The 26,809-nt window shown below is 39.0% G+C and overlaps 1 protein-coding gene across 1 annotated transcript in view; it reads left to right on the forward strand.

The window, feature by feature from the left end:
* LOC141573043 (laminin subunit beta-4-like) overlaps positions 1 to 25,973 on the forward strand; it is a 30,117-nt gene extending 4,144 nt beyond the window's left edge. Inside the window, exons 3-12 of the mRNA XM_074339746.1 lie at positions 165 to 540; positions 3,403 to 3,563; positions 6,065 to 6,261; positions 6,869 to 7,030; positions 10,118 to 10,262; positions 13,308 to 13,515; positions 15,859 to 15,997; positions 18,472 to 18,645; positions 19,944 to 20,097; positions 24,453 to 25,973. Of these exons, the coding sequence (XP_074195847.1) occupies positions 165 to 540; positions 3,403 to 3,563; positions 6,065 to 6,261; positions 6,869 to 7,030; positions 10,118 to 10,262; positions 13,308 to 13,515; positions 15,859 to 15,997; positions 18,472 to 18,645; positions 19,944 to 20,097; positions 24,453 to 24,592 (1,856 nt within the window). The 3' untranslated portion in view covers positions 24,593 to 25,973. The remainder of the gene's footprint in view (positions 1 to 164; positions 541 to 3,402; positions 3,564 to 6,064; positions 6,262 to 6,868; positions 7,031 to 10,117; positions 10,263 to 13,307; positions 13,516 to 15,858; positions 15,998 to 18,471; positions 18,646 to 19,943; positions 20,098 to 24,452) is intronic.
* Positions 25,974 to 26,809: the final 836 nt, after the last annotated feature.

The following is a 26,809-nucleotide window of genomic DNA, read 5'->3' on the forward strand; positions in this document are numbered from 1 at the left end:
TGGCCATTGCACAGATCTCTGAAATTATACTGTTTTAAATATTCACCTTAGAAATGAGAGTTGGGGAGATTCTCTGGAAAGAGGAAAGGTCTTTATTCTTGAGCGAGTCATAAGCTAAAAACCTGGTGACTGACATTCTCTCCTCCTTCTCTCTTCTTTTTTAGCATGTGACTGCAACAGGGAAGGTACTCAGAAGCCCACCTGTGACCGGGACACGGGCACGTGCATCTGCCGGGAGGGTGTTGGTGGCCAGCGGTGTGACCGCTGTGCGAGGGGTCATGGCCAGGAATTCCCTGCTTGTCTGCGGTGTCACTTGTGCTTTGATCAATGGGACCACACCATTTCTTCCATCTCCAGAGCAGTGCAAGGGTTAATTAGGCTGGCTGCTGACATGGAAGATAAAAGAGAGACCCTGCCTGTCTGTGAGACTGACTTCAAAGGCCTCCGAGAGAACGTGTCTGAAATAGAAAGGATTTTGAAACATCCTGTTTTCTCTTCTGGGGAATTCTTAAAAGTCAAGGATTATCATGACTCTGTTCGGTAAGATTTGTGCTCAGGCAATAGATAGTCAAGTTCCTGATTTATCTTAACTTCTGCTGCGCTTCAAACACCTCCAATTTAGAAATGTATGTTGATATTAGGGAAATGATAATTTTCTAGTTAATAATCAGTCTAGTGATTGTTTGTCTGTCTCTTTCTTACCTAGTGAGAATTACATGTGATTTTTCCAGATGCCATTGATTATAACAAAATACTAGTCATTAAGAGGTTTATTGGGAACCCAAACCCAGCAGAGCTGAAAGACATGAAACTGGAAGTAAGATAGTGTCTAATACAAATATTTTTAAACCATGCTCTCAAGAAAATTTGCTAAATTTTCTAAAAATCTTCAGTTGTTTAGAAGTCCATATCTTAATGTGAAGTCTTAAAACGAGCATGATAATTCTTTCGAAATGCAGTATCATTTTTATTATACGTTATTGAATTCTGTTTTCGTTCATCAAACATTGCTAGAGATTGTGTTGGTTGCTCCGGGTCAGGGATCGGCCAACCAAAGCCCACAGGTGAAATTCAAGACAGCACCCGTTTTTGTAAATAAAGTTTCATTGGCTCACAGTCACACCCATTTATGTACATGTCCTCTGTGGCTGTGGCTGCTTTCCCTACCACAGCAGGGTTCAGGTGACAGACGCACTGTGGCTCCCGGGGCCTGAAATATTTACTATCTGGCCCTTTACAGAAAAAATTTTTCAAACTGCAAAACTCATCTTGGGCAAAACCAAGATGAGTTGGATATAGTTTCCACCCTTCCAGGAACACAAAATCTTCTAAGAAACCAAAATAATTGTGGTTCTATAGCAAATATCCACCCCTTCCCCCATAAGCTTCCAGGATTAAGGAATAGTTGAAGCTGCAGAGTTTTATGTTATACAAAACACATGTATAAATATAAGAACTTTTATTATCAACAGACAAAAATCCCAGAACTATATGGTAATTGCTTAAATGTTACGCAAAGAAGAAGATATAATCCACCTAGGTAGTTCAGAGAAAAGACCATCTGCACCATAAACAGTGCTGCAGAGCCCAGGGAGGTGACATGGCCACGTCAGGCTGGCAGGTGACAACAGGCCACCTATACCCTGGTAGAGACTGTCGCCCCGCAGGATTTGGGCCCTGTATTCCCACATTTCCCCACTTTTCAAAAGATCAGACATCCAGACTTTTATGGAAACATCACGTCTATAAAACATAAACAGCTAATCCAATAGGGTTTTTAAAAAGCATCGTATATGCCAACGAAACATGTCTGAGAATGAATTTTGGCCCATGAACCACTGGTTTGTGGTTATAGAAAATGGCAAAGTAGAAGTGAGAAAGCAGACTGAGCCAATCCACAGTGAACATTCTAGACAAAGAGGCTGCAAGAGCCCTGAGCAGAGCCAGAGAGAAGAGGATAGAAGCAGGACCAGACCTGACAGGATGAGGAGAGCTGTGGCTACTGGGCCTCTGGAGCCAGAAGCCAAATGTCTCTCTGCTCCTGATCCACCCACTGAGCTCTGATGCCGCTTCACCAGCCGCCCAATCACCACCTCTCCTCTGACGCCGTCCCTCACTTCCTCACACTAAGACTCGTGTTTCCCTCTCCGTCTTCCCACTTCTTTGTGGCTCATCTGCAGTTGCCTCAGGGAGGGCTTCCCAGGGCCAGAGGCTGCCTTCTGTATTCTCCAGGCCTGGTTACATCACAAATGTTTGCTGGGTAAATGACAAATCTAAGGGGAGGCGAAGGGAACAGAGAACCCCGGACATCATGAGCATAGATTCAGGAGTCAAACCACCTTGGTTCGACACCACTTACTGCTGCGTGGCCTTAGGCAACTTATTTAACTTCTCCAAGCTTCAGTTTCTCCATCTAATAGATGGATAACGTCTCTATTTCATAAGGTTGTGAGAATTACTCAAGTCAAGCCACTTCGCATGCTGTCTGGCACATAGTAAGTGCTTACAGAGTACCAATTATAATAGTACTTACTATTATTGTTTTACTATTATCATCCTAAAGAATTATAGTCCTGACAGTTGCAGTCTAAAGGAAAGGGCTATAGATTAGAAGCGAGAGTGAGAACAGAACATGCCAGGAAGCATTCGTCAAGGCTTTGCACTTGTGCCAAGATAAATAGTCCCATGAGTTTGTATTGTAATTTCCCCCAACTGTGCTCTTCAAGATTTGCACCCAGTTTCCCCCTCTTGAGGGACACACTAATTATTCACTTGAAACAACTCTGTGCGGCACCCGGCAAACCGAAGTGGGCTCACAGTGCCACCATCAAACAGGGAGGAGATGGCAGATGAAGACACCAGAGTCGCTCAGCCGCAAGGAAATCTGCTCAGCACGTGTGGAAATTCGAAGTGAAGACTCTGTACAGAAGTAGCCCTAAAAGGAAGCTTCCTGGAAGCAGATTTATTCTAAATGAGGAACTGACCTTTGCCCTAGGATGGGGGAGGGGTTTTGCGTTGCAAGCCAAAAGTACATTGGATCTCTTACACTGATTGGGCCATGTCTGAATACATGTTTTTGAAAACCTAAAGCAAAGGGAGACAGGAAGGGTATAAATAGTTGAAATTGAAAGATTCAAAAACCTTTATTCTACGAGACTTTATAGGCTGATCATATTTTACGTGAGTGTTGAAATATTCCAGGAAGTGGAATTAACAAGAAACAGATAAGCCATAAACAGAATTATAAATTGTCAAATGAAAAATGGGGAGGGGGGAGCGAATCCATTCTAATTATGAGGTAATTGCCCTAATAATGAGGACAACTTTTTACATCTTTTTTTCCCACCAATCTATGAAATGTAATACAAGCTTCACTACATTTATTCTCATTTTCCCCTGTAGGAAACAAATCGTGCAGCTAAGCAAGCAACTGAAAACAGTGTATGAATTTCAGGATCTGAAAGACACAATAATAAAAATGAGGAGGGAAGCAGACCTCTTACTTGAAAATCTTCAGGAAGAAATTGATTTGCACTCCAGTGCCCTTAATGCAAGCATCATTGGTAAGTGAGAAAACATACTTCAGCTGTCTGTGTCTGGACAAAGGTTGGTGAAATCCATAGGCATTCCATCAGTGAGTCATCCTGTGCTTGCTGCCATGGCGCCCGAGCACTTCAGAACATGAAAACACACCCACTGAAGGTATTATTTGTACATGAATATTTCAACTTTTTAAACATTGCAGAGCCTAGATAGCATTTGCTCAAAATAATGAATAAAGCTAACAATGTCTGATACTAAACAAATACTAAAAACCAAAGTAATCTTCTAGTGCCAAATCACGCAAGGGGTCTTGTGAAATCAGCAACTTAGAAATTCTCACATGGCCAAAAAGGAAATAAGAGAGATGTTTCTATGCCTTCCTGAGTACAAGCCACTCCATGTCCAGCAACCATAAATGCAAAGGAATATGAAGCAAAAAGGACTTTCTTATAAGAACTTTGTAGAGATTTGGAGGCGTGTAACATGCTAGAAGCCTGTAATTCATATTGCGTAGTGCTCAAAAATGAATGGGAGCTGTGCCAAAGCCAGATCAACTAGGAGGAGAATTGGAACTCTGAAGCAAAACTTTGATTAGCTCATCTCCTGATCTCTGATGAGATCCCCGTTATAACTGGACAACTTGTTATTACCAGGAGAGACCACTGAACTTGTATTCGTACCTAACCCATCTAATTTCTAATTAAGAGGTAAAGGGAAGTATAAGTGAAACCCACCTCAAGGCAAAAGCATTGTCTGCTCTTCCTTGTTCTATGTGCATGTTCAAGATCATGACCTAAAAGAGAAAAAAAAATAGATGACAATTATGACCATAAAGAAAGACTTAAATTTAGTGAAATAACTATTGATGATGCTCAGTAAATGCTATGTCAGGAGTAAGGAATTTGCTCTGATTCCTAATCTGGAAGAAGGTGCCCACTGAAAGAACTGAAAATCCATCAGGGGTCACCCAAGCCGGTTGGAGGAAGGGAAAATTGCCCTCGTGCTAATCTTCTCCAAACTTGCAGTCCAATAGCAGTTCGTGAGCCTTTTCTCTATGCCTCACACTGTGCTGGGCAGTAGAAATGGGAAAATGAGCACAGCAAGCCTTTGCCCTAAAGTTATTCCCCTCTTGTGGGAAGACAGGCATCTAGACAATCCCAAACAGTGAGAAGACTACATTAGAGCATCTCCAAGCTGCTTTGGGAACAGAATAGCAAGAATGGAATCCTTCCTGGGTGTGGTAAGAAAGGCTTCAGGGAGTAGGTGACAACTGAATTGGACTTCACAGATTGAAGATAAATTTGCCCGATAAATAAAGGAAGAAAATCATTCCATGCGATAGGAACATGGTTTCGTTTTGTTTTGTTTCATGATAAGTGAAAACCATGATACATTAAGTGTATGTTAGTATAAGAACCGGAAGGTTTAAAAGCTATGGTGGGTTGGCACCTGGATTAGGGTTATGTAGGCACTAAAGGGCAGGACCCTGGCCTCTGGTTCCTGAAATACGGAGTTATGGTTTAAAGCCCTCATGTATCATCATTTACATTAAAATATACCATATTTTAATGAAAATATGGACAAGTGCTTAAAAACACAGGTTCCAGACTCAAACTACCTGGCTTCAAATCCTGGTTTTCCCTCTTACCGTCAGCGAGACCTCAGGCAAATAACTTAGGTCAGCAGAGCCTGGTTTTCTCACTTGTAAAGTGAGGGTGCTCATAGGAATGCACACCTCCCAGTGTTTTATGAAGATTAAGGGAGAAAGTTATTGGGAAGGACAGGCACATAGAAAGCACTCGCGTGTGAGCCATTGTCGCCAGCCTTGACGTCAGAGGTGAGCAGTCCGCCAGCCGTCCGCCAGGCAGTGCTACCCACAACCTGTTTATGTAGCTGAAGTTTCATTAGAAGACAGCCTCACAGGTTCATTTATGTATTGTCTGGGGCTGCTTTCACTCAGCAATGCAGAGTTGACAAGTTGTGACAGAGATGCTCTGGCTGTCAAACCTAAAACATTTATTCTCTGGCCTTTTGCAGAACAAGTTCATCAGCCCCTGCTCTGTATGGCTAGGTAAACTGAGTTGGCTTATCATATTAGGGTTTGTAATTAATACTAATTAATATGTAATTAATACATTTGTGGAACACTTCACAGAGTATTTTCATATTATCGCACTTAGTCCTCACAAATTATTACCAATTTACAGATAAGCAAACACAATCTAAGAGATTAACCAATTTGCTCAAGGATATACCCAGACCATAAAGAGTGACCCAACACACAAACCCTGTCTGCAGACTTAAATCTCAATGTCCGATTGTATCTATATTTACTGCACTATGTCTAATCCTTCCCCAGTAAGTGCAAACTGAAGGAAGAGGACGTTGGATTTTCTATTGGTCATTGAGACCAACACAGCAGTCAAACTGTGGAATGATTATTCTGACAGCCGATGTGTAATTTCATTTGTTTTCACAAAATTTGTCTTCCCTCAATTGGTGCTGCTTGTCGACTCCTCAGAGAACATCAAGAAGTATTATCAGAGATCTTCATCTGCGGAAAAGAAAACTAACAAAACTACTTCCGTCATAAATAACTCTGAAAAAACCAGAAATGAGTTACTTACCATTTTAGATACACTAACCTCAAAAGAAAACTCGTCACTGGAAAAGTTAAAGCAGATTAAGATACCAGATATCCAAATATTGAAGCAAAAGGTAAATATGGTGTAGTAAACAATCTGGGGTTTTTCCGTGGTATACAGACCGCTTCAATTGTATTTTCCTGTCTTAGATTTTATTTCTTTTTATTTTTTAATTTATTTCATAAATGTATGTAGCAAATATGCTCAGTTCTATAATGTATAAATAAATAAATACATTTTTTATTTCTTAAGACAAAGTTTGAGAAAAATCAAAGAATAAAGATTGTGGTTTGATTTTATTACTTTATATTATTTACTATTTCCAAAATGGTACAGATTACAGGCATTTACTCCTCCTGCCTCCTTATAAGTAAAAGGTAATTTTTATTTTTAGAAAATGAAATTAACATGGGAATGCTAGACATCTGACAATTTCCCCAAAAAAACTGTTAAGTATAAAAAGAACACTGATTGGCACAATGCTGATGACAAATAATTTAGATACTGATTCAGTTACCTAGGAAACACATAGTGGGTCACATCTATGTACTTAAACATGAACAACTGCTGAAGGAATGCATATGAATAGAGCAGTACCTTGTCTCAGTGAGCCTGGATGGTATTTGAAAAAAAACCTGCCAGCAAGATTGCTTTTTAACGTAAGTCATTTCTGCTGTCAGGTGTGTGGAGAACGAGGGGACATGCCATGTGTGCTTGCATCCCATGGTGTCCCAAACTGTTGTGACTCCCTAACCCTCTCGACGAATGCCCTGCAGAAAGCTCAGGAAGCAGAGCCTATGATTCATAATTTGGGCAACCAGGTTCAAGGGTTGAAGAATCAGGTAAATAATGTCTTCTCTTGCTTTATTTGTAAAGCTGTAGCAATAAAAAACAGCAAACTATTTGAAATTTTATAAACTGCCATTTAGCTTCTAAGCAAAAGGGTAGATTCTAGATATTAGGTCATCTTATGCCTGGAAATATAGGATAAAAATATAGATATAGATATAAATGTAGATTTAGAAGTAAATGTGAATAATGACATATTTCCTATTTCTATAATATTTATGTATACGAAGGTGGGACAATTAAGTTCTGAACTTTCCACCATGCATGTGTGTGTGTGTGTGTGTAAATACATATATATTTGTAGGACATAGACTTGTGTGGACGTGTTTCTTTTATAGCAAACAACATAGAAATGTGAAGATGCCTAGCCTTGGAGATTTGAAAACTATAGATCTTTCAAAGTAAAGAATAATTTTTCATCAGTTCAAGAGTATATTTGAAATCTACCAAATACACAAAATTTAATGTTAGAATTTAATGTAATGTTAAAAAATATTTTACTAGGAATATACCCTATGCCTTGAACTCCTTCCTATGTTGATAAATATGATAAAGTTGTTTTAATATTTAATTACCTGATAATTGAAGCTCTAATAATTTTCAATGATTTCATTTACTTTTCTGATCATATTGATAAGTGAATATAATTTTTAATTACCTAGTTTTCTGCAGTTTTTTTTGTGTGTGAATACATTATATTGAAAAAATGAATACAATTTTAGGTTTAAGGTGAAGTAATTTAACAATCTCTTTCTGAATATAGCATGGACTAATCTCCCCTGAGATTTCATCTGTGGATACATTGTATACATCTTGAAAGGATTAATATAATTTTAGATATTCTGTGAATACATTGTATTCGTCTTGAGAACAAGATGATGATGTGTTCCATAGCTTGCTGCTTTTTGACAATATACATAGAGTCTTAGATGAAGAAAAAGCTCTTAAAGAGCTGATTTTTTTTTACCAATTTAAGTTAACTATTATATCAGACAGCATTCTTGTTTGCAAGCAACAGAAACCAACTCCTGAACAAAAAGGAAATGTATCTGAAGACATCTCAGATTGAGAGGAGGAGAGGGGCCAAGCTCAGGGAAGGGGTGAGAAGCACCCCTATGCTCCATGCGTGCGTAGGCACACACAGAAACACTCACGTGAACACACACAAAGAGCAAGTTTGCTCTGTGAGGCTGAACCCCAGCTTGGTCCTGCATCCTTGCTCTGCGTGCTCCAGAACCTCAGATTAGCCAAACTGGAGAACTTCCCTGTACCTGCTAAATGTTGGAAAGTTTTATTTACATAGTCATATTCTGTATAGCTACATAGTTTTTCACCTATATGTTAGTCTTCATTATTTTAATAAATATGCATTGAGTACCTACTATGTGCCAGGCATTTATCTAGATGATGGAAATACAGCAGTGAACATAACAAATGCAAATCCTGGTCCTGCGTTCTGGTAGTTAAGCTATCCTTAACTGTTTACTGTAATTTTAAACTATTACAGTGTCCCTTCTCAAAAAAACAGAAATTTCACACCATTTAGACAAGCCCTGTGTTAAACTAATACTTTTAAAAGATAGCCCCTGAAGTACGTATTAGCAGAGTCTGGCTTAATCAGCACATTACAGGAAAATGGTGGCGGGCAGGGGTTGTCATGTTGATAAAATGGTGTGCTGTTTTCCTCTTGATTAGAAGAGTGCTGGAGAGATTGTGAGAGAATTCTCAGGAGTCAATTGTGACAGAGGATGGATTGCAGAGAAATGTTTTAAGAGTGAAGTAATTTAGCAATCTCTTTCTGAATATGGCATCCACTAATCTCCACAGATTTCATCTGTATAATTTGGTGCTTTCCTGTCCAGAGTATTTATTTCTGGAATTCCCATTTTACTGTTATGCATTCTTACTGCTATCCTTTTTTTTTATATTGAGATATAATTGACATATAACATTGTATCAGTTTTAGGTATACAACATAATGTCTTGACATATGTATATATTTCTAAATGATAAGCACAAAAAGTTTAGTTAACATCACTATGCATAGTTATATTTTTTCCTTGTGAGAACTTTTAAGATCTACTATCTTAGCAACTGCTATCTTTTTTAAAGTTTAAAAAGTTCTAGAGCATTAAGGAACAACTCAAAACACTTAAGATGCATATTTTTAATCATGTAAATATTTCTGTATTGTTTCATCATGTGCCAATGATACAAATAAATCCCTTTCCACAAAATATGTATGGCTCAATTAAGCAGGCTTCTTTTGTGGGGAAATAAAGGGAGACTTTTTCCCCCTAATTATGTTTGATCCCAATTAGCCCTACTTCTGTCACAATTAATTTATTCAACGCAGCTTAACTTGTTGGTGATATCGTCCTTTGCTTTCTGTTTTTTCTTTTTCTCAGATTTGTTGGAATCCCAAGAAAAAGTCCATGACCTTTCTCAAATCATACATTGAAGAATTTGCATTTCTAGGTTCTAAACCTTTTAGTCCTATCATCCCTCTACTGAGTGTACAAAGTGGAATTTATTTTTGTAGCCTGCGCTGAGTTCAAACTCATTTATTAATAGTAGGAATGCTTTCTTTTAGCATTCAAAGAAAGTATATTTTTGAATTTGAGGAAGGTGTAGAAGAGTAACTATTTTAACTTATGAGTATATAGAAGAAAACACTCTGAACTTGTTAAACATAATGGCCACTGTAAATAAGCAGTCCCAAGTAATTTCTGTGAAATTTGTTGATATTATGGAATACTAAAATCTCGTTAAAATAGAATTTGTGTTTTAGATTTGAGTCAGGAAAAGTTATTGGTACTAGGTCAGTCAATATTGTTTTCAAATAATGATTTTGAATACTAATAATGTTTTGAGATAAATTTACATTATTAAGAAAACATGATAATGAAAGCAAATAATATCTTTTAAAAGAGTCCTTTAAAATGAATCCATTGTTTAATTATCTGCACTTCTATTTCATTTTTAGTGACAGTTTTATTTGGTCCAGCTACGCAATTAAACATCACAGAACATGCCTAGTTGTTGTGTTTTCGTCTTTGTTGTTTTTTTTCTTATTTCAGATCAAAAATATAAGTAAACTGGCAGAAGTCTCCAAAATCAATGCCTTACAGTTAAGTGAGAAACTGTGGAATATGAAAAACCAAAGTGAATCTGAAGAAGAAAATATGAATCTTTTCATCAAAAAACTGAAAAAATTTCTGTTAGGTAAATTTTTAAAAAATATTAGGACTAGTTTTTGTTTTTCTCTTTTTTAAATATGTATTCAAACATCACAACCAATTCCAAATTACATAAGTTGGAAATGACATGTCTAAATCAGAAACATGATATACCCCTTGATTTAAATTTTCTAAATGAAAATAATCCCAAAATATTAACTCTGTACCAAAACAAAAATTATGAGTTAGTAATAAATCCTAGAATTTAGTTAAAATTCCAAACAAATGAACTTGATGTTTAAAGTTATTTAAAAAAAAAAAAAGGGGAAGTCCAACGTGATGCCTCTATCAGATTCCCTAATGTTAGGATTTTATAATGTTTTCTGTTGACAGAGTATATGCCAAACTTTGGTTACTGTATCAAATACCGTAGTGAGGTAGCATCTAAAATTTTGGTTATTGATTATTATCGACTGTTTTCCAAGCCTCATATTGCTCTCTATGACTGGCCAAAAGGAACTTTTTCATTCATTATTATTATGAATTACTATTATAATTATAAACTTATTTTTCATTGTACCTTATTTTGGGAGAGGCTTGTTTTAAACTCTGGAGAATTATTAGCTGAAGATGAAAATCAGATAGTATAGCTGACACGAAGTCTCACTCTCTGCAAGTAATGTGGCTTGGGTACAGGACTATATGGAACAAATGTCAATAGGCTTTCTGTTCCATAGCCATCTTCCAAATTCAACAATTTAACACTCTCCATATGAATTAATTGACAATTGGGGTATCTGTTACAATCTGTGCTATCATTTCATTAATATGTTTAATACTTGTAAGAGACCCCTGTGGCCAAATATTTTTGCCATCTCGGTATTTCTAGAAATTGTATTAGCAGTGTCTAGTCCTGATTTTCAAGATAAGAAAAAAATTAAGCAGTAAAAAGAATCAGTAAAATTGACCAAATAATCAGTAAAAATGAATGGGGGTAGAACCAGTCTACTGGACTTTTTGTTTGCTTGTTCAAAACCAATTTTCAATGAGTTAGCTAGAATTGGTATGGACTAGACACAGATGCAGGAACTGGTTGGATTGAGGAACATATTAGCTATTTCTGCAGATACAAATCAATTCAGCACCAAAATAAAAACAAAATCAAAACTGGCAGACCAGTTGTGTGAAAATCGTGGAATATGGTTCTGAGCCCCAGCAATGGTTCAGAGTAGGTTCTACTTGCTTTCCACACAGTTCACTGGGTCATGGAGACGATTCCCTTAATTGTCCTATTTCTCTTTGCTACTGAATAAATTACTAATAAAAAATTTACTTTAAGTCCAGGAATTAAAAAAACAACAACTGTGTTTAGATTATTACAACAAAAATTAGACTGGGCATAGAGAAAACTCCTATTCCATAAAGAAAATTCTCTGGGCAGGGTCCCAAGAACGTGGGTCACCAGGAAGCAGTGCCTTTCACCCACCCATTCCTTCTCTTTTCCTCGCTATAAAGCCCAAATAAAATCATCATTAGACTGTAGGGTGTCCTCCCTCTTCAGCCTTTCTTTGACCATCTTATTTTCCTTATGGTCTGAATTCCTTATTAACAAAGTTATATGTCACTTCTCCTGAAATTTCCATATAAAAAATTTGAATTTGTAATCTCGTAATAAATGCCAATAAATGTTTGATGACTGAATATATGGTTAAATGAAAATCACTTTTTATTAGAACATTTTTACAAAAAGAATTATTATTTTTAAAGAGTCAGCTGCTGGATTCTGTTGAAAATATGGTTTTCATTTATTCACAAAAAATTCTTGTCACTTTTTTTCAAAAACATCACAGGAAGTAAAATATTCCTTTTGTATTCAACAAAATAGCTAAAACAAAAATGATTGCACAAAGGATATATACTCGCACCATGTCATCCAAATGCTAAGACTTGTCTGCGCTCCCACTGTCTCCTGAAGAAATTCCAAGTTCCCAGCCTCCCATTTAGGGGCTTGTGGGATCTGCTCCCAGCCTTTCAAAATGTCTGCTCCTCCAATTGTACACCCCACTCTCCCACCAAGAGGAGCACTGAGCTGTTGCTTGTTCCACCATGAGCATTTGCCTCCGTGGTTCCCTCCACTTTGAATGCATTTTACCTTCCCCCTCACCTCATCTCCACCAGGGTAATGTCTGCTGTCCTCCCAGGCTCCATTAACATGCCTTTTGAAAGTTCTTCATGAGGCATTTTTCCTCTGCCTCTGGATCCCACAGAATTTTGTCTTGCAGTTATCACTTCTGTCCTTACATGACCAGCGTTTGTACAGAATGACTTCCATTTCCCTGCTTGATGGTAAACCCCTTGAGGGTCCCATCTGGGTCTAATTCACCTCTAACTTCCCACATGGGACTTAGCACTGTGACTCCGTGACAGTTTTACCCCAAACACTGATAGTCCATCTTCCACTTCAGTTCTCAAAAGGGGGCTGACTTTATTTCTCTGAAAAGCAGGGCATAGATGTATTTAAATGTTCCTTCATAATGTTATTCTCATGGTACTTTACTCTGTATTGTTGTATTTCTTTCTCAAAATAGGCCTTTGAGTAGTAGCATCAGGTATCGTTACCCAATTAGTTATACAGATGAGCAAAAAGTGTGAGCCTTTTAATGCCATGGAAGATTAGAATCGAGTCTTATTGAGTCCAAACCCAGTGTTTCCCTATTATTTCATTCATTGTATTTGAATCCCAGTGACAGGCATCTAAACATTGTAATTGCTTTTGAATCTGTGCTTATAATCAACAACTTCTATGAGGACATTTTGTAGAACATACACAGTATCCCAAGTCTGCAGTTTTTCATTTTTCCAACAAGCATTTGGGGAGCATGTGTTCAGCACCACCAGAGCATGAGCATCTCTTCCAGAGTGAAGGGCACATTGAGGATGAAGGAGAATCTGTGGGACATACACAATCTAATCCCTGTGCTCTAGGGACAGGGACAATCGCCTGCGAATGCATTTGACTTAGAGTTATACTTAAAAGCTCCAGTGTTTGATAAGGAGACATAATGACCTGAAACCCACCTTCTTATTTAAGAGGAAAACGTGCCTCCAGAGGACATAGAGAAGGTTGCAAATCGTGTACTTGACATCCACCTGCCAATAGCATCACAGAATCTAACCCATGAACTTGACAAAATACAGAAACTCATGCAACTCTGTGAGGACTCCAGGACAGATGAGGACAGGCTAAATAAAGCAGCAGATGGAGCCCAGAAAGCTTTGGTGGAGGCAAAAGCAGCTGAGTAAGTACAGTATTAATATTCTCCTCTTGCTCTCACAGGCCAGCTGCTGAGGCCGTCTGAAAAATATTTGCCTAAGGAGCTAGAACATTCAAATGAAATTACCCTCCAATAATTTGGGACCAAAATTGAGAGCTAAGCTGTCTGTGGAGGGGCGCCAGGAAGCTGGGAAATTGGGAGCCAGGGTGCAGGGATGCCTGTTTCCCATTTTCCTTAGACTCGGAATGCCTTTCCAGTGATCTGTTACCTCTTTATACCCATATGCACCAGTAAATTCCATATACTAATTATATGCCAGTATCTTAGCAAGTGGTGGGAATATCAGAGTATTTTTTTTCCTTCTTGTTTACCTATTTTTGGTACTTTCTAAATTTACAATCAGCAGTATGGAGTAAAACGATATACATGGAACACAGAGTTAACTCACTCAAGCTCCATTTTGCCCTTATTGACTTAGCCAAGAAACACATTTCCTTGGTGTTTTACAAGCTTGGGGTGCTGGGGGTCAGGGCCACAGTGGCAGCTGGATGCTGGGAACATCACCAACACCCACGACCATTGTGGGATGTCCAGTGGAGCCAAGACCTGAGCGGCCCTCTCTGTCTCATAACCCACCTATATAAATGGAGTGTACCAGACTCAAGTAAGTCCAACCCCTTCCAGTTTTAATATTTACAACTAGGAAGATTAAGTAACAGCAGTACAATCACACAGGTATTAAAAATGATGTGGATGAAGGGTTTTTAATAACATGCAGAGATTCTTACAGGGTAATGTGAATGCTTTAAAAAAAAAGGTAACAGATTATATATGGGAGAGGATCTCAATCAAGAAAAGAAATATTTTGTAGGAGAAATATGCTAGAATATGCCAGTATTTTAAAAGTTGGTAGGATTACTGGTAAACTTTTCCCTTCCTGATATTTTCTCTTCTTCCTTCTCCCCACCTCCTGCTTCTTCTTCTTCTTCCTACTTTCTAAATTTACTATAATGAGCAGTACACTGAAAATCTAAAGGAAAAAAGACTACAGTAAAAAGATATGGTGTGTGTGTGCGGTGGGGGGTGGAGGGTTATGACAAGGGAAGCCTCCAGAACCCCCACAGTAACAATAGGGAAAGAAATGTAGAAAATGAAGGCTACATAGTATATGGTTCCAAATGTAGGACATTCTGGAAAAGGCAAAACTATGGGGACAGTAGAAGGATCAGTGGTTGCCAGGGGTTGGGGGAGGGTGGGATGAACAGGTGCAGCCCAGAGGAATTTTAGGGCAGTGAACATACGCTGTATGATGCTCTGATGATGGAAACGTGCCATTCATTACACATTACTCAAAACCCATAGAATGCACATCAAGAATGGACCCTAAGGTAAACTATGAAATTTGGGTGATTATGATGTGTCAGTGTAGGTTTATCAGTTGTAACAAACGTACGTCTTGTGAAGCATATTGATAATGGCGAATGGGGGCGATGTGCATGTGTGGGGACAGAGGGTATATGGGAAATGTCTGTACCTTCCTCTCAGTTTTACTGTAAACCTAAAACTGTTCTGAATAAATAGTCTCTTTTTTTAAGAGCGAGATTACCACTGGGAAGAGAGGATGGGTAGAATAAGGAAGGTGGGTGTTTTGCAAGTTAGCGATTTTGGCTCTGGGCACAAGCATTGGTAATTATGCCTCTGCAAAGGTCGGTCTGATATTTTACTCACTTGGTACATTCTCCCAAAGGTGGCTTGGGGCCCATAGAGCTAAGTATCTGATGAATGTTGACTTGAGGTGAGCTTGTTTCTAGAAAACCGCCTATCACTTGGAATGCTTGTGATTTTAACCTCTGACTGGGCCCCTGGGCGGCTGGAATGTCAGTGAAGCTTAAATAAACCTGAATAAATACAGTCTGAAAATGCAGGGCCTTTCATTCTCTTCTCTCTGTGGAGCCTCTTGACTCGGTCACCCCCCACTCCAATAAGGAGTTAGAAATTGTTGCTTAAGTTTGGGAGATCAGAGCACTGGAATTGGCTGAGGATAGTTTTTTGTTGTTGTTCAAAACTTGGCAGTTATATCCCCAAACTTCTCTGCTTCTGACAAATTAAGAAACAAGACCTGTACTCTTGATTTCCATATCTGGCAAAATCTGTATCTGCACATGCATATATATGTGTTTTTACTGGAATTTGATGTGCCCATTTCTCAAAATGAAGACTCCAGCACTTAGCCTTGCTTAAAGGTAATTTAAATTTACTTTATAAATAATTCAGTGAAGTTTTTGGTTGAGTCGAATGAATTCTCAAGTTGAAATTAATGAATAATGGCACATTTTTCTCATCTGCTATGTTAATATTTTACCTTAGAGAAGCAGCAAATGTTCTATTAAATCTTGACAAAATGTTGAATAAGTTGCAACGAGTTCCAATCACTCAAGGACGGGCAAATTCTACCATCACACAGCTGACTGCAGAGATAACAAAAATAAAAAAGAATGCATTGCAGGTATTCTCTATTTTCTTTTAAACTAACATGAAATAGGTTTTGAGGGTAGAAACAGCCCAGTTTTTACATATTCCCATGTCATGCTTGCTTTACGTGTCGGATGGGAATATTGTGAGAATAATATAAGATTATGGTGGTATTATGCATTTAATTAATGTTGTACAGAGCTCTCCTAGCGTTATTTCATTTCCTTGTTGACCAGTCCTGGGGAGTAAAGCAGGTACAACCACCAGCTTGTAAATAAGGAAACAAAGACTCAGAGGGGTTCGGTGTCTTGCCTAAGGGCACACAGCTAATTAAAGGTAGATTTGAGGCCAGAGTTCAACCCTTCTGATACCAGGGAGACTAATAGACTTTTTAAAGCTTACAAACCAGAGAAATAAAGTTAGTTGTTGCCAGGTTTTTGTAACTAAATGCACATAAAATCTCATCAGAGTATCTTCAGACTGAAAGAATATCTTACCTCCAAGAAAGGGTTCCATCCAGAGTTCAGAGGAGCAAGGCTATGGTTTAACCTATGTGATGGATCCAGGGTAGGAAAGCTGGCAATTGTAGGACAGGACAGGATGCAGTCCCAGGGTGTGTGAAGTCGAGTTCTTCAAGGCTCCATCCTCTAGCCCACCCCCTTCCCAGCAGACTGCGAGTTACTCAGTCTCTATTCTTCAGCTGTGTTTCATAGATCTAAATACATGCATCTTGAAAAGAAAAGCAGAAAGCCACTGGACAGGAAGTAGTGCACCAGAAAATCAGAGGGTTGGACATGAAGAGCTTGCATATATACAGTAGCAAAAGGATGAAGAAGGCCTCCAGGTTTTCCTCCTTCTAGGCGTATTCTCTGGAACGGGGTTGACAGAAGGTAGACCCAGGACCAAAAGGAGCACCAACCGTTCCTGCATCCAAAGTCACAAAGTTTTATTGGAATACATCCACATATTGTCGATGGCTATTTTTGTGCTACAGTGGCACAGACTTGAATAGTTGCAATAGAGACTTTATGGATTACAAAGCAAAGTATAAAATATTTACTATCTGGCCCTTTACAGAAAAAGTTGTAGATTCCTGCTCTAGAAAAACTCTGACATATGCCCAAGGGCACAGGAAGGGACTTCTATTTCTAAAGATATGGTGGACCAGTACCCCCAAGGAACCCTCATAGTAGAAAAAAACCTAAAAATGTTAGTAGGACACTTAAAAAATTGTTTTAAATGTATAGCTGACTTGGTAAGAAACAGAGGAAATCCTCGGATGTCAAAAATGACAGGAAAGCATGAATCCAGAGAGGTAATTAAGCATGACCCTGACAACAGGCAGAGGGCTTCTGCTAATCTCTCGTGTATCAGCGTTGTAATGGTCACCAGACATGGCAGACAGAAAATAAAGCCCAGCAAGGAGGAAATAAGACCTCCACATTGAGCTGGGGCCCCAAAAGGAAAATCCTCAGTGAAATGTTAAACTATTACAGAGAGAGAGCGCGCCAGTAAAGACACTTACCTCTGGGTGGAGGGGGAAATCTTCACTAAGAAATGCAGAGCTTTGACTCTCACAGGGGTTTGGGGCTAGGATTCACACTAGCTGGTCGGCACCAACAGTTCAAGCTAAAAATGTCATTTAAAGTGGTCCTGGGTTTGTAGTGCCCTCCTATGCCTGACAGAGGCAAACAGAAAATCCCCTCCAAAGGAATGCACCTTAACAACCAAGCCTCAGAGAATTCCCCCAAAAGACATAAAGAAATAAACCTTAAATAAGAGAAACAGTAAATGCAACAGACTGCAGATATTACAATTATTGGATATAGAATACAAAATAAGAATATTTACTATGTTTAAGAAAATCAAAGTATAAAAGTATGATCAAAGAACAAGCGATAACAAATGACCAGATTTGAGAAATATTTAAGTAAGACTTCTAGATATGACAAGTACAGTCATTGAAATAAGAACAAAGTATAACATGTTCATTATTGTTTATAAAGGGAAAAAATTAGAAGCTACGTGCATCAACTAGAAAATAATTAGAAAATAAAAATAGAATAAATTAATAATGCATTTGTAGAAAGTTAAAAATAGGAAATACTGTATACTGTTAGAAACACTGCATAGGATATAGTAAAAAACATGTGGAAGCACATGGAATGACAGATATTAGATTCAGGGTAGTGGTTCCTTTGAGGGGGGGAGGAGCTGTAATGGGGAGTGGTACTGCGGGCCTTGGCTCACTGGCAATGCTTTATTCTTAAACTGGCTGGTGGGTGCATGGATATGTATCATATTGCCTCTTAGACCCTTTTGTATGTCTGAAATAGTCAAACTTTTTTTTCTTTTTTTTTGTAAACAGAACAGAAAAATCCAAGGAACAATTTTGTTTCCCTTTATACCTAGCTTTTTTTCCGAGGAGTAATTATATCATTTATTTTCTTGTTTGTTTCTTGTTACATAAAGAGACTTTCTCCTTTCTGGTCTTTAAATCATCAACAGGCTGAAACTCAAGCCCAGGAGACCAGGAATGCGTTGGACTTAGCAAAACAACAGTCGACCCTGGAGGACGGGCCTTCCCGGCTGCAGAGCAAGTTGCGAAGGATTCAAGAGCGAGCCATCCAGGCAGAAGCTCAGGCCCAGTCCGCCGGACGCCAGGCTGGGGGCCTTGAGGAGGTCATTGTCCTGCCACTGCCACCAAAAAGAGCAGACACACAGTGCTCCTTTGAAGGCTGATCCTTTAACCGCGGGTTTTTGTGCCACTTACCAGCACTTCCTGTAGGGCCGGTCCATGCTCAGTGCGGTAGGTTCGTGGCGAACCGACGCATGAAGGCTTCTCTGCAGCGGGGTGCTGTCCCTGAGGGGGCAGAAGTCCTCTGGCCAAACCGTGCTGGGGTGTTTACTCCACCTCTCCTCACCCAAGTATTCTTAGTGGTCTCCTGGCCAAATTTTTCCTGAACTTCCAAACTTTTGCAATTTATGTCACTGGTCTGTATTGTAGGTATTTGCCCTTGAATCAAATCACATATCCTAGTATAAGAGAAGAAGCAGTGCAAGGCACCTGCCAGAGAATAGATCAAGTTACAAAAATCAGTGAGTTAATTAAACATTTGTGGAAAGTGGCTCATTAATTTAGGTTGCTGAAAGAACCTGTCATCTCATTTTCTTAGCAGGATATGTTTGGTCTGTAGCATTAGTATGGTAGCTTGAACAAAGGAAAAATGTTAAAGCATTGTTGCAATTGGTGTATTCTCTTCTTTTTAATCCCTAATGTGCTGGATAAATTTTCCACTGACTTGGGGGTTGAGAACATTTTCTAGGGAACAGAGGCTAAGAAGGTGCTCCTGCCCACCCTCTTCCCACCTCCATATTCCATTCCTGCAACTGGCCTTTATTCAGCATCCTATGTAACATCCTCGGTTGGCAACCACACAGGCTGACCCCAGAGATTTCCAGTCTAACTCTGAGGGAAATCTTCATACTAACACTTCTGCTTCCCTTCCTGCCTCCCTTCCTACCTCACTTCTCTAACCTTTTTGCCAACCAAATCATGTTATCCTTGCTGCTTCGAAATTGTCACTGCTCACTCTGCCCTGCATTTTGCCTGTGCAGCTGTTCAACCCAACTGAACCCAGATTTGTCAAGGGCGGGACTGGGTCATTCTGTCCTCTGCTCTCGCCTTACCGTAGTTCAGGACAAAAAACTCGTGCCTTCTACCGTTTCCTTAACACAGAATCATGATTGATATTTTGTAACAAAGATGTTTTATTTTTAATTGACAAAAGCTGAGATTTTTTTTCAATCTGAAAAAAAAAATGCAAATGAAAGCCCTGTTGGAAATATCAGAGTAACTCAACTATATTGACTGGATTAGGGTTTCTTGTATTCCTTTTATGAACAGTATCAGTCAACATCATGTATGTGTACATGCTTTATAAATATTTTCTGATGATGGGAGTGTCGCTCTGTTACAGGAATTTGTTGAGCTGAAAAATCAATATGCGAGTCTCCAACATAAGACAAGTGCTGCAGGATTGACAATGGAAACATTAGGAAAAGTGAAGCAGCTAAAAGATGCAGCAGAAAAATTGGCTGGAGATACAAAGGACAAGATAAGAAGACTAACAGGTATCAGTCCTTTTTTCCCAGCTTTATTGAGGTATAATTGACAACTAGAATTGTATATATTAAAACTGTACGATGTGACGATTTGCTAGATGTGTACATTGTGAAATGATTACTACAATTAAATGAATTAACACATCTATCACCTTACATAGTTACCTTTTTTCTTTTTGTGATGAGAATACTTAAGATCTACTCACATATACAATATTATCAACTATAGTCAGCACCATGCTGTACATTAGGTCCTTGGATTGGTGCATTAGAACTTATTCATCTTATAACTGAAAGGCTGTACCATTTGACCAACATCTCCCCATGTCCCCCAGCCCCCAACATTCCACTATTCCACTCCACTCTCTGTTTCTGTGAGTTTGACTTTGTTCTTTGGTTTCGATTTTACATATGAGTGGAAGGAGTGAGAGCATACAGTATTTGTCTTTCTCTGTCTGGGTTGTTTCACTTAGCACAGTGTCCTCCTGTTTCATCCATGTTGTTACAAATGGCAGTATTTCCTTCTTTTTATGGCTAAAATATATATATCAAATATATATTATATATATATATATATATATATTTCTTTTTCTTTATCCATTGATCCATTGACAGACACTCGGGTTGTTTCTATATCTTGGTTATTGTGCATAATGCCGCAACACACATGGGAGTTTAGATCTCTTCAAGATACAGATTTCATTTCCTTTGGATACATACCCAGAAATGGGATTGCTGGAACGTATGATAGTTCTATCTATTCTTTTAGCCACTCCATCAGTTTGACAATAACATCATAATATTCCACCTTCCTGGTAGAATTTATGCCAATTTCAATTTATCATTAACATAATTTAACCACATATGAATCCACTGAGGAGAGAGGAGTAGGAATTGGGTTTATACCTTTGGGACTGCAAAATAAGAAGCCTCTTGCATGGTTTTACCTAAAAGGGTATTAATGAGCCTCCACTCTGCATTAATCAGCACAAACTGAGATTTACCTTTGGTCACCTTGAAACGCCCTTCTCCTAACCCAGTGGTTCTCAACAGGCTGTGATTTTATCCCATCCTCTGGGGACAAAAATGTCTGAAGACATTTCTGCTTGTTACAATGGGGGTGGGGGGGGGGTGTACAACTAGCATCTGGTGGGTGGAGGCCAGGGATGTTGCTAAACATCCTATAATGCACAGGACATCCTCCCACCCCCATGACAAACAATTTTTCTGTCCAAAGTATCAATGATGCCGAAGTTGAGAAACCCTGACCTAATCTATGCTGCTTATTTTCTCACCTCGTGCAAATAAATAACTCTTTTGGAGTCTGTATGATCTAGACTCTAGGGCGCTAGGTCATCTAGCCCATGTCTGTAGGTAGCAATCTGGAAGGAATCATATTCTGGACAAAGATTTTTATCAAAATGGAAATTTCGATGCATACAAAGTGTGCACACATAGTATACGTACCATCAGAAAGTCCGCTGATGATTTTTCTGGGCAATCATCATGTCATTAGAGACCTCTAAATCATCAAGAAATATCAAATGATGGGTGGTCTAGTTTTACTTTTGGTTGTATAGTGTCTCCCAAAACTTTAAAATAATCATATTCATTTGTAATATAAGTTACTCTCAAAGTTTTAAAATCAGCCAACCTCCTCACTTATAAACGCGTCTTTGTTATAAAATGAGCCTCTTTCCTTACAGCCTCTTATTCATCACTAGGACGCGACAAAAATGAAAATGCAACATTAGTGTGGACCAAAGTCAGGAAAGATACGCCAAACGATTAACATTAGTTATCTCTGGGGAGGGGAAGAGGAAAGAGAAAAACACTTTTTATAGTTATATAATTGTTTCAAAGTAGTGAGCTTGTGGGCAATTTTTTTTTTTTTTTCATTTTCAGTATTTTCCTAATCATTTTTAAAAAGAGGTACTAGGAAAAATGAAAAAAGACAGAATGTGTTTTGCCTTATACTCCACTCCATAGGCAATAACGTGAAAATCAGTTTCTATCATTCCCAGATTTTGGCCCTTACTATTGGAGCAAAAACATGGGGAGAATTATTTCCTGTGTTGTATTTTATGTCAGGGTCCAAATTGTTTCCACTTATCCCCATAGATGAAAACTTTCACAGTTCTTGAAATTAGGTTGGAAGAGAAGTTGAAATTAGGGGACTTCTTCTCAGAGGGGTCTAGAATAATGCATTCCACTTTTCCTCTTTTCACGTTAAGGCTGTTTTCACAACTCAGCAAGATAGGAAAAACAGACATGGGTTTGGCCACCTTCCCAACGCTGCCACTTGAGAAGAGCGTGAACCACAAGAACTGTTAGGAAGAGATGTCTGTGGGACTCCAGAAAGAAGCTTTACTTACCTTGGCAGGATCAAAGTTGAGAGTGGAGAGTGGGCCCCCGTCTGCAGCCAGGGTCCTTCCATAGAACTTTGTTAGTCAGGGTCCCAGCGAGAAACAGAAAACGTCCTTGGATATACTTCTGGATCATGTCTTTATAAGCAGAGTTGTCTATTCAAGCAGCTACAATCAGCTGATGGGTCAGCTGGCAGGTCTGCCGGGCTCGGCTGAGAGGCTGGGCCTCTCGCTATGGGGCCTTTCCTCCCAGGCTGCTTTCAGCACTGTGGTTTCAGGGTTCCACGAGAATGAGCACAGAAACTGTGAGGCTCTTGAGGTCCTGAAACATCATTTCTTCCCATTTCTATTGGTCAAAGCAACTTGTAAAGCTGGTTTGGGGAAAAGGGTAAATAGACTCTACTTCTTGGTGAGAGGAACTCCCAAAAGTGCACAGAAATTAAAGGGATCATCCAAGGGTGTGGAGGTTCTGTGGAGCCCCAGTCAGCAGTCATTAGCGTCCCTGGGCCTTGAGGGGCAGGGGAAGCAGGAGTGTGAATGTCGTGAGGCAGGCTGTGAAGGCTGGAGCAGAAGGGATGCCGCCCCTGCAGGAACTGGAGCTGAGATGGAAGAGCTGCCAGGGCCTGCTGCTCTACAGGGACGCAGTCTGCTCACCCCAGCTCCGCTCACTTCTCAGAACCAGGCAGCGGCCAAGTGTGAATGGAAGCCAGAGGTCAGGGAGCCAGGTGCTGTCATCGTCGGAGGCTAGCTTTCCAGGACACAGCATGGAGAGTGGATCTGGTGGGGCAAATGAAAAGTAACCAGCACAATCTTATTAACTTATGTGGTGGAACACGGGGTATTGTATTCTTTTAGAAATATACCTCCAGTGCTGAATCCTCTTTTCAATCCCAAAATGATCTACGTTTAAAAGTTTCTAGTGACAGAATGCTCACCACCTTCCTAGCAGCTCTTTAGTCTTTGAACAGCTGTGACTACTAGAAAGTTCTTTATATTCAGACAAAAATCTTCATGGAGCTTCCACCTGCTGGTTTCATTTTATTTCCTCAGGATGACCAAAAAAAACAAACCACATTTACTCTGCTTTTCTGGTTTTCAAATACTTGAGGATCGCTATAGCACATGCCCTGAATCTTTTTTCCTTCATATGAAACATCACCAGTTAATTCAATTTTTGTTCACAGGACAGTTTCAAATACCTTCACAATCTGGTTCCTTCCTCTAAACACATGGCTAGACTGACAGTTACCCCAAGCCAGCTGAGTATCCATGTGTGATCTGACCAAGGGAAGTGGAATATTTGCCTTCCTTCATTTGGAAGTTACACTTCAACCTAAAGCCAGTTTCTTTCCTAAAGGCCACCTCACACTGTTAACTATAGCTCTTTCTACCTCTTCCACCCACTACTCTGTGGGTTCCTTCTTAGGGTTTAATATGATTCCCAGGTATTTGTTGATTGAAGGATGGATGGATGGATGGATGGATGGATGGATGGATGGATGGATGAAAGTAAAGTGAGGAAAGACATTGCTTTGCTTTTACTGTTCAAGGACTTCAATATCAGCAGAGGAGAATGAAATGAAAATGTTAGTCCTTTTTACTGAAATATTGTGAAACACTAAAGTGAAAAACACATTTTTAAAAGTAAAGTTAAAATAGAAAGAACAAACCTTTGGAAATAGAGCACTTCACCAAATCCGATCAAGGATTGTCATCTGTCTCTTCATTTCTAATAAATTCTATCTAGCTATAGAATCACTTTGATAAAAGCCTTGAGGTATGATATATTTTTTAGGCAGAAATATCAGTTTATCTGCTTTGATTTATGTAAAACCCTTGACAAGTCTGGTGGAAATAAATGTTTTGTCTATTGAATCAAAACATAAAACTAAATATATCTTTAAGAGACACATAAATTCCTGTGTTTGGTATCACATGGGAATCCAGGCAGGGTCTATCAAATGGAAATATATCATTCACTTCATTTTCTTTTTTCAGATTTAGAAAAGAAGATCCAAGATTTGAATCTAAGTAGACAAGAAAAAGCTGATCAACTGAAACAGCTGGAAGATCAAGTTATTGCCATTAAAAATGAAATTATTGAGCAAGAAAGTAAATATGCAGCCTGCTATATTTAGGCAGAGCTATAGTAAGTGAAAGCCTGTGCCTTGGTTTCTGGTTTCTGATGAGCAAACTGAGGGGCTCTGCTGAGCTCAGGGAACACAGTGGTCATCTCTTAGGCCTCCCCTTTCTGGAGCCTTCCCCCTGCTGCAGATTTCAGTGGCTGGAGAGTGGAACTGGGCCCAGGAAATGCCAATTCCTATGGAATAAAAAGGGGAACAAGAGATTGTCTCTGGCTTCAGAAACCTTTCCTCTTGCCTTTCATAACTTAAAAGTAATTAGTTACATACTACAAGTACAAATCTAAATAAGTATTCTATTTACTAATACTCATTTCAGTCAAATGAACCTAAAGTTTAAATGAATTGCCAGAAGCTGGGGCTGGGGAACAATGGGGAGTTACTAACCAACTGGCATAAAGTTTCTGCTAAGCAAATGAATTCCTTCTAGAGATCCACTATACATTTTATAACAATAATGTACTGTACACTTAAAAATGTGTTAAGAAGGTAGATTTCATATTAAATGTTCTTACCACAATAAAATAAAATGAATAAACTAAAACAAATTAAAATAAATCAATATCTCTAGTATAGGATGGAATAAATATGGATGTATATACTAGATTGTCCCATATTTTATTTTTATTTAGATTTGCTTTATCTATAAAACTACTATTCTGAATAAAATGTATACAATCCAAAATGTAACTTGTTTTTACACCCACTTTCCTACATGTTTATTCTCTCAACCAAAGGATTCTGTTTTCCCCAAGTAGCACTGGAACAATATTCAAAACTAAATATAGAACTGCTTTTCATAATTTGTCTGCAGGCATTTCTACTGTAAATCTGCTACTTGTTTTTCTAAAAGACTAGCAATTATGTTGTTATTGTTTAGTGTAAAAGTTCAGATTGTCTCATTTCAAATGGGTCTATACATTCATGTTAACTTTTTTGCATATATGATATATAATAGAGCACACTGCTGCTGTTTATAGAAGCTATCCTTCAAACAGATTATTTTAAGGGAATTTGGCCCCACATTTTTTTAAAAGAAATAACATACGTCAACACTGATGTATGAAAGAGGAAATGCAGCTGGACCCATTTCTATTAAGGACTGACTCATAAAAGATGGATTCAAAAATTCAATAAAGGGGCTTTAGGATTACACATAAATATGAAATTTCTTAAAAAGTAGGTTATTAAGGAAAATTGCAGTTTGCCTTGGAGATCCTGAAGAATAATAGAATGAAACTTTCCTACAGGAAGGTCTACTCCAGAAATCTCTCTTGAAATACACGATTGTAATGCTCCACATGCCCAGCACTTAGACTTGGAAATCTCTACCAAAGAATGGTGCCCAGAATGAACCAGAGAGTTAAAAAAAATACAGCTGCCACAGAGTCTAAACTGTTTAATGTAGAGGGTGGAACACACCCCAGCTTTCCCACCAGGATACTGACTTTCCACTTTGTACAAATGATAGGCTTAATTTTACAAGTATGATTGTCACTTGCAATAACAACATTCAACTGTTCTACTTTCTCAGTGATCAGAGACTATAAAGTAACATGCTAGAGGGTGTGGAAAGGGTTGAAGAGGGAAGAATTTCTGTCCTCTGATGGGGAGGCTGTTGAGTCCTGGAGAGACAGAAAATTCCCCAGCCATGAAAAAAAGCACAGTAACCTGGAGAATCCAGGGCAAGATAAACCCATCATCTCCATAGGCCTCTGGGGATTGAGGTTTGATGAAGTTAGGAAGTGCGTGATGCACTTTGGAAAGATTGCAATTAAAAAGTGGTGTTGGGGTGGCTGGATGGCTCAATTGGTTAGAGTGCGAGCTCTCAACAACAAGGTTGCCGGTTCGATTTCCGCATGGGATGGTGGGCTGTGCCCCCTGCAACTAAAGACTGAAAATGGCGACTGGACTTGGAGCTGAGCTGCACCCTCCACAACTAGATTGACAGACAACGACTTGGAGTTGATGGGCCCTAGAGAAACACACTGTTCCCCAATATTCCCCAATTTTTTAAAAAAAAAATTATGTTTAAAAAAAACACAACATGCTGGGAGCGGTGGCCGGTTAGCTCAGTTGGTTAGAGCATTATGGTGGCCGGTTCGATCCCCACATGGGCCACTCTGAGCTGCGCCCTCCATATCTAGGTTGAAACAACTACTTGACTTGGAGCTGATGGGTCCTGGAAAAACACATTTAAATAAATAGAAGGTT

Source organism: Rhinolophus sinicus, linkage group LG09 (assembly GCF_036562045.2).
Source record: "Rhinolophus sinicus isolate RSC01 linkage group LG09, ASM3656204v1, whole genome shotgun sequence".
Taxonomy (NCBI): domain Eukaryota; kingdom Metazoa; phylum Chordata; class Mammalia; order Chiroptera; family Rhinolophidae; genus Rhinolophus; species Rhinolophus sinicus.